We start from the raw sequence: 8,755 nt of genomic DNA on the forward strand, positions 1-8,755 counted from the left end.
TCAAGAAATTTAAAAGATTTAAAAGCACATAAGGGGATAAAGAAGTAAGAATAAAGAAACAAGGCAAGTAAAAGTGGAGGCACAGAACTGTAGTCCCATCAATTCCACACACTTCTACACAGAAGTGAATCCATGGGGGGCAGCTGGGTGGCTCAGTGGATTGAGAGTCAGGACTAAGACAGGAGGTCCTAGGTTCAAATCCGGCCTCAGACACTTCCCAGCTGTGTGACCCTGGGCAAGTCACTTGACCCCCATTGCCCACCCTTACCACTCTTCCACCTAGGAACCAATACACAGAAGTTAAGGGTTTAAAAAAAACGTGAATCCATGTGGGATGAAATTGTATCATAGGAGGAGGTATGGATGGGGAGAAGAGAGTTGGAAGACAGTGGGAACAGGAAGATATCACTTTCTCGGGTCCATAAGTAACAGCAAAACATAATGACTTCTATGGTTTCTCAGCAAAAAGAGGGGATGCAGGTGGAGAGAGGTGGCAGAAGGGAAGGACCAAAATTCAGGGAATGAAAGGAATCCCAACCCATTGAAAGGAAGGAGTCCCAGTGGGGGAAGAGACACACTGATTAATACCACTGAGTCTAGTCTTGAGATCTAGACTAGAGATCATCAAAAAGGGAAAAGGAATTACTTGTACCAAAATATTGATAGCTCAAATCTCCCCAATCCCTTTAGCCACCCCTCATAGGACATGAACCCTCACTGCTCTGGTTGTCCCATTCTGGACAGCCTCTTGTTCATATTGCCATTAGGTGGAAAGGACGATGAGTTTTCTGCCTTCTTTGGTCAAGAACGAGAGGAGAGGACCGCTCTGTTGATGGCATCGCTCTCCCTGGGGAGACATACTTTGTCTTCGTCCACTTGGGAAATTCTGACGCTCACATGCATGCATGGGATAGAGAATGGGTTTCTCCTAAATCTGGTTTAAGTTAGAGATTTCCAAAGGAAACCTTCAGTTCCCAAAGCATGGACCACAAGCTCCCTTTAGGACAATACAGAAGCAAGGGAGAAGCATGGAAACAGGGTAAAAGGGTGCGCAGAGCACAGAAATGGCTTGCTAGGAAACCCTCTGAGTAAATGGGGGTGGCAGTCCTGCCTTTGCCCCAGGACCCACAATTTAAAGCACTTTCAATTCTTCACCCACTTAAAAACCACCGAGCTTGGCACCTAGTTCCTAAGAATAATGAAAAGAGGAAGCTGGGCTCCTCCCCACCACCGCAGGCGCCCATGCACCAGCATCCCTGGGACTCTTGTCTCCCCACCCAAATCCCTCATCCAAGCTAAAAAGAGGGTGTCCCCTTATTCTACCTGTCCCAGCTGGCTCCCCATTCTCCCTCTCACCTCCAAGGTCAGCATCTCCCCGGCTTCCTTTTTCCCATTGATTCGAGCAATTCTTCGGAGTTCCCGGAGCGCAGAGTCTAGTTTGCCAGTGATAAGCAGCCATCGGGCAGACTCAGCCATCCACCTGATCGGAGGACCAATGCAAAGTGGAATAGTTAGCTTTGGACGTGATGCCCCGCTCCCTGCTGCTCCTCTGCCATCCTGAGACTGCTGCTGCCCTCTGAGACTTCCCAATCCCTAAGACATCTGGAATCATGTTTTTCTGTGGCTTTACTACTAACTAGCTACAGCTGGCGTGTCTATAGTGCCTCAAGGTTCGAAAAGTTTTTTAAAACATCATCTTCTCTGATCTTCCCAATGGCTTATGAGGTTGGTGCTGCAGGTACTATTCCCATTTAACAGTTGAGGAAACTGAGTCTGAGAAAGGAGGAAGGTTCTTGCTGAGGATCATTCAGCTTTTAAGTAGAAAAGGCTTAAAACAGATGACTTCTGAAGGCCCTTCTAGCTCCTGCATTCTGAGATTCTAGTGGGGTAGATCTCTCCCAACCTCTTGTACATCTTTCCTACCCAACATGCTACCTACAAGAAAAGCAGTGTTGTAAGAAACATAGTAGAGAGAGCACTCTGGGCTTGGATTCAGAAAGCCCTAAATTCAAATTCTGACTTCCTAGCTGGGTGATCCTGGGGAAGTTACTTAACCCCTGTTTACCTCAGTTTTCTCACCTGCAACATGGAAATAATGATAGTGCCTAGCAGTTGTGAGGGTCCAACGCAATAATAATTGTGAAACCCTTAGCCCAGCACTTGGCATATTAGTACCTTATTAATGTTAGCTATTATCATTATCACATAATAATGCCCCCTGCTTCCTTTATGAATTGTCTTCTCCCATTAGACGACAAGCCCACTGAGGGCAGAGATGATCTTTCTTTCTTTTTAAACCCTTACCTTCTGCTTAAAATTACCACTAAGCATCTGTACCAAAGCAGAAGAATGGTAAGGGCCAGGCAATGAGGGATAAGTGACTTTTCCAGGGTTACACCGCTAGGGGGTGTCTTTTTTTTTTTTTTTTTTTTTCAATTTAAACCCTTACCTTCTATCTTGGAATCAATATTGTGTATTGGCTCCAAGGCAGAAGAAGAGTGGTCAGGGCTAGGCAATGGGGGTTACGTGACTTGCCCAGGGTCACCCAGTTGGGAAGTGTCTGAGGCCAGATTTGAACCTAGGACCTCCCGCCTCTAGGCCTGGCTCTCAATCAACTAAGCCACCTTGTTGTCCCCTAGGAGATGTCTTAAGCCAGATTTGAGCCCAGGATCTCCCATCTCCCGGCCTGGAGTTCTATCCACTGAGCCACCCAGCTGCCCCTAGGGATGATCTGTCCGCTTACGTCCCTATTCTCAGTGCTTACCAGTGCCTTCCACATAGTAAGGCTTCCATAAATTTGTGTTGACTTGGCCATTTGACTCTTGTGTCATTAAAGAGCCAGCGCAAAGGGGAAAAAGAGATAAAACAAGTGAGAGTTTCATCTCCTTCTTGCATCCCTTTGGAGGATCCAATGGGGAGAGCTGAGAGGGACTAGATTGAGATTTTGTGGCTTGTAATGCAAGGATGCTACAGAAGCTTTTGCTTTTGCTAAGTTCAACTGTAAGCAGCCCTGGTAGTTAGGAGTTTAGAATTTTCAGAAAGTCATTTGGAGCCTGAGGCTATAAATAGGGCTGAAGTTCCAACTGATGGGGCTTTTGCCTTCTGCCTTTGGCTTTGCCTGTTGGTTCTGCTTTTGACTCTGCCTTGGTCTGTGTTTTGTCTTTTGGGACATTTGGACCTAGCTGATTTCTCTAGTCCTCTCCCTGATCTTTCCATATTACATCTCTGCTTTTTCCCTGAATTTCCCTTTGGGCCCTAGGAGGAAGGGTGGGCTTGGTGGTTGGACATCTTGGTTTTAGTTTTCTGTGGGCAAGTAGGACATCCTTAAATCAAGCTATCCCTTATTTTATTGATTTAATAAATACTTTACTTTAAGACAGTCAAACCTTCCTGACTGGGAGAGCAGGCTCTCAGTCTAACCCCCTCCTGTGACTTTTCCTCCATCATCAGCTTTCTCCCTAGTGGCTGTTAGAAAACCCTAAACCCTTCTCTCCTCTGATTGTCCCTGACATTAATAAATCCCCTTTGTTACCTACTCAAAGCCTCTGGTAAATCATTGTATCGAAGATTAAGGCAAGGGCTGAAGAGGGAAGGAATTATTTCTTTTTATTTCTTGAGGGAACTGCAGGCATCCATTTTGGCAGGAAGTACCTACCTGAGACTTCCTGCAGCCATCAGTTTCACTGGCAGGGAGGAGCCCTTTTGTCTCCTCCCTCAAAGGACTTAGAAATTAACAAGAGAAGTTCTCCAGCCAAATATAAAACTTTTCTGACTGGCCCAATTCCCCCTGTACCTTAGAGATACCTTCCCTGATTGAAGAACCTCAGCCTATTTCCTCAGTATCCTCTGTCTCTAGTCTTGGTGAATAAGTCTGTTTAAGCTGCCCTCCTGCATATTCCCTGTCATTCCGTTACCTTCCTATATACCACCTCATTCATCCCTTCCCTACACTCAGCTATCCCCTTCATTCCCCTTCCAAATCACCTATATCACCTTTTATCCCTCCTCACTACCCAAATTGCCTGAGACCTTCGTAGATTACCTACTTTTGATAACAGGCTCTGCAATGGTCCTGGATCCTGTTTCCTTTGCTCCTCCTTCTTGTTCCCTCTAGATAACTAAAATGGCCCCATGGCCAGGTGAGCAGGACTGGGTGGGACATTACCAGGACCACCGTAGAACGGAGGGGCTGACCCTCCAGCCCCCTGGCATCCTTCTAACCCGGAGGGGATGCCAAAGTGCAGTTACCAGGAGTAGAGGAAGAAGAATCCACAGGGCAGAACCAGAGCCAGATGAAGCATGTGCCAGTCCCGGATGAGGTAGGCCAGCCCGCTCAGCAGCAGCACGCCTATACTGTAGCCGGAGGACAAGAGGGTGATGGCTGTGGTCCGGGATTGGCTCTGTGTCCATTCTACCACTGAAAGGAAACCCACATGGCAGAATGAGAGGGCAAAAAGAATGTCATCCTTGATGGGGGGGGGGGCACATCAGTGATTTCTTTAGTATAGGGAAGCCCCTGGGTGGCAACACAGCCGAGAAACCTTGGCATTATGACTTTTCTGTCGTATTTTCTGTTTTACAAAGTGCCTCCCTCACCACCACCCAGTGAACCGCTCACTGCAAATACCATCTCCAACTGAGGGACGAGCACCCTAAAACTCAGGGAGGAAAGGGAAGTGCTCAGGGCCCCATCACTAGCAATAAAAATGTCAGACATTTATTTTGGGGGGCTTTTTTAACCCTTACTCTCTGCCTTAGAATCATACGGGGTATCTGTCCCAAGGCAGAAAAGTGGTAGGCTAGGTAATGGGGGTTAAATGACTTGTCCAGGGTCACATAGCTATGAAGTACCTGAGGCCAGATTTGAAGCCAGGACCTCAGGTCTCCAGCCCTCGCTCTAATCCTCTGCCCCCTTATATTGAGCTTTACATTTTGCAGGCTTTTCATGATTTCAAGTCTCATAGAGACTTTCTATATCATTATTTTATCTTCCAGAGAAAAGAACAGAGAGAACAATTATGGGTGACCCCAACAGTCCGGGTGTGGCCTGTGCCATCATGGCAGCCATGTGAGCAGAGAGAAGAGGATGTCTATGAGGGCCGTCATGAAGAGAGAAAAGACAGGATTTGGCCATGGATTGGACACTTTGGGGAAGGGAGGGGAGGGGAGGAGTTGAGGGAAATCTGGGTGAGGGGGAGCTCGATGTCCTCCATCAGTGGCGAACTTGGGAGAGGAAATCATGAGATCCACTTTGGAGGGGCCGAGTTTGGGACGACCACCGGAAAGCCAGGACGAGAGGTCCAGGCGGTACTCAGGAGAGAGACGAGAGCTGGATGTGTGCGGCTGGGAAGCGTTTGCATGGACAGTAACGGAACCCTCGCAGCGGATGCGATCCCAGCTTCAGCAGCTTGGAGGAAGAAGAGCCGGGGGTCCGGCCAAAGCCCTGGCGGCCATTTCCAGCTGGAGGGTGGGCATGAGGGACCCGCAAAGAAGGATTCAGCCCTCGTTAGCCCAACCCGCTCCCCAATCCTTTCTACGGTATCCCCATGAAGGGTCAAGTCCTAGTCCTTCTCCTCCTTCTCAGACTATACCCCGAGAGATTCCAGCGTTTGCCTTCCCCTCGGAGCCAGGAGCCCCGGGTGCTGGGTTCTAGTCTTTCCTCTCAAGAATTCGTTAGGTGCCTTCGGGAAGGCTCTGGGGACGTTGGTCCCCCCATGTTTAAAATGTTGCTGGGGTCCCCTCTGGCTTCTAGGAAGCGGGAGACACTTACGGAGGGAGGCGCTGGCGATCAGCACGCCCCCCACGGCGAAGCCCGTCAGGGAGCGGAAGGCACAGTAGAAGCCGAGGCTGGGCGCAAAGGCGGAGCTGCTCCCGCCGGCTGTCATCAGCAGGTAGCAGGCCATTAATATCATCTTCCGCCCAAACCTGAGTCACAGAAAATGGACGGGTTAGAGCAGGGCCAGCAGAGGCGGGGGAGGACGATTGCTGTAGCCTCCCAACTCCAGCTCTGCTCAGCCTGGAAGGCCCCACTGTTTTCATCTCCTCGTGAAAGTGGGCCCCCTTCCTCCATCTCTCACCTAGGTGACCCTGGGTAGGTCATTTCCCCTCTACAGACCTCATGGTCCCTGCCTATGAACATGAGCCGGCCTTGCCTCCTGGGGTTCCCAGCCTTGGTTTGAGTCATGGACTCCTTTGGCAATCCAGGGAGGCCCCTGAATGGCTCCTCAGGATCGTGTCATTAAAGGCATAAAATAAACTCGTAACTTATACCAAAATACGGGGATCCAGACAATGCTGTACGTTCACACGCTCCACGTTAAGAAGCTGCACGCTGGGCGTGTCTGTCGTAAAGGAGTTTTCGGAATCTCCCAGCCTTCTGGGCTACCCTCCCACCCCGTGGCTGGCGAGAGCCACCTCACGGTCAAAACCCCCCAGCTCTGACTGCGCCCAACGTCCTCCTCCGTGGGCTGGAGGGAGGCCGAGAACGTGGGAGACAAAAGCAAAAATGAAATTAAAAACAATAAAGCCCCTCGAAACCAGCCCCTTCCTATTTGTCCCTTCTTCTTACTGGCTCCCTTCCAGGAACTCTATGTAGAGTCTGGCAGCACCGTCCTCCTCGCCATTTCCCCCCTCCGTGCCTTTGGCTGTCTCCTAGGCTAGGGCTGCTCCCCCTTCAGACTCTGACCCTTTAGAATCCTCGGGTTCCTTCAAGATTCGGCCCAGCTGCCACAATCCACCGGGAGCCCTTCCCTGGCCCCCTCCATGACTCCCTCGTAGCCTTGTATGTCCTGATTTACAGGTAACAGAGGACCGGCCGATGGAAGGAAGGCCCATCTTTGTACACAGGCTGCACCGCGGAGCAGCCAGGGAAGCCGGAGCAGCCCGGGAAGCCGAGCGCCCTGGCTGCCAAGGACGCAGAGAGAGGCTGTTTCTAGTCCTCTAATCGCATAGGGAAGAAATAAACTTCTGGTTGGCTTCTGAGTCAGAACCAATGTGCATTCAAAAGGAACCAAGTGGACAGAATGAACATCTACCTCTCTCTAGCCTGGCTGCCTACATTCAGATGAGGAAGCAAGAGAGAGAGACAGAGACAGAGACAGAGAGAGGGAGAGACAGAGACAGAGACAGAGAGAGGGAGAGACAGAGAGAGGGACAGAGAGAGGGAGAGACAGAGAGAGGGACAGAGACAGAGAGAGGGAGAGGGAGAGAGTGGGAGAGAGAGAGACAGAGAGAGGGAGAGGCAGAGACAGAGAGAGACAGAGGCAGAGACAGAGACAGAGACAGAGAGAGGGAGAGGGAGAGACAGAGACAGAGAGGTAGAGGGAGAGACAAGAGAGAGGGAGAGAGAGAGACAGAGAGAGGGAGAGGCAGAGACAGAGAGAGACAGAGGCAGAGACAGAGAGAGGGAGAGGGAGAGACAGAGACAGACAGAGAAAGAGAGGCGAGAGGCAAAAGCAGAAAGAGAAAGACAGACAGAGAGAGAGAGAGACAGAGACAGAGGCAGAGACAACTCTATCAGTTTACTCTTCCAACCTGGGCTGGCTAAGAGCATATGGTCTTGCTGTTGCTTCTGTCCCTCCTGTTTCCATTCTTTCCTATTTAAGAAGCATTTTTGGAGATGAAAGAAACTGTGGTGCTCCCTTGTGAGCTTCCTTAGCTTGGGGAAGCCAGCTGGAGCTGGAGTATCTGCGGATGCCTCAGTGCTATTCGTCCCTCCTAACACAGCCAACTTTAAACACCACACTTGGAGTTTATGCTATTAGCCCTTGGCTCCAGGGTCTTTGTAGAGAGGGAGGTATTTGCTACAAAGTCCTCAGGGGCTTCCATGAGTGGCGGCAGAGCCCTAGCCCTGCTCTGCTCAGCATTGGGTCAGAAGCAATGTCTCAGAAACTAAGGCAAGCACTGGCTGAATTATGGGGCTGCCTGGCTCAGTTTGTTACCACAGAACCAGATTCTCAGAAACTCAACTCCATAAGTCTACTAGGAACCATCAGGAATGGAGGCTCCAGGGGGCAGCTGGGCAGCTCAGTGGATGGAGAGTCAGGCCTAGAGACGGGAGGTCCTAGGCTCAAATCTGGCCTCAGCCACTTCCCAGCTGTGTGACCCTGGGCAAGTCACTTGACCCCCATGGCCTACCCTGACCACTCTTCTGCCTTAGAGCCAATGCACAGTACTGACTCTAAGATGGAAGGTGAGGGGTTATAAAAAAAAGGAATGGAGGCTCCAAGAACTAGGGGACACTCACCTGTCAGAAAGGTAGCCCCACACAATACTGCCTATTAGGATCCCAGACATGTAGACAGCTTGTGGTATCATCTTCAAGACCATAGACTCACAGACCAAATCCCACTGAAAGCAAAGGAGGAAAGAGCAATAAAGTTTATGAAAAGCTGACAACTGAAAGAATACTCAGATGGTCTTAACTAAGAGTCCAAACAGACTTATAGAAAGAATGATGGAATTGGAGTGAAGAGAACCTGAATTCTAATCCTGTCTGTGGCACTTACTACCTTTGCAGCCATGGACAAGTCATTTAAGTCTCCTGTGCCTTGAGTTAGATGGGCTCTAAAGTCCCTTCCAGCTAAGCCTTAAACTTCTTCTTCTGCAAAATAGAGGTTTTTTTGTTTGCTCTCCATGAACCCTCACCACCCTGGTGGAAGGAAGGAAGGAAGGAAGGAAGGAAGGAAGGAAGGAAGGAAGGAAAGGAGGAAAGAAGGAAGGAAGGAAGAAGGAAGGAAGGAAGGAAGGAAGGAAG

General features: G+C 49.8%; 1 protein-coding gene across 1 annotated transcript; it reads right to left on the minus strand.

The window, feature by feature from the left end:
• Positions 1–1,356: 1,356 nt before the first annotated feature.
• On the minus strand, positions 1,357–8,349 carry LOC123255074 (solute carrier family 22 member 6-A-like; the record flags this gene model as incomplete). The annotated part of the gene is made up of 4 exons (XM_044683932.1): positions 1,357–1,480; positions 4,249–4,417; positions 5,771–5,925; positions 8,246–8,349. Coding segments are annotated over 4 exons (552 nt in total), but the record flags the coding sequence as incomplete, so codon positions are not given.
• Positions 8,350–8,755: the final 406 nt, after the last annotated feature.

Source organism: Gracilinanus agilis, unplaced genomic scaffold (genome assembly GCF_016433145.1).
Source record: "Gracilinanus agilis isolate LMUSP501 unplaced genomic scaffold, AgileGrace unplaced_scaffold38811, whole genome shotgun sequence".
NCBI classification, from domain to species: Eukaryota; Metazoa; Chordata; class Mammalia; order Didelphimorphia; family Didelphidae; genus Gracilinanus; species Gracilinanus agilis.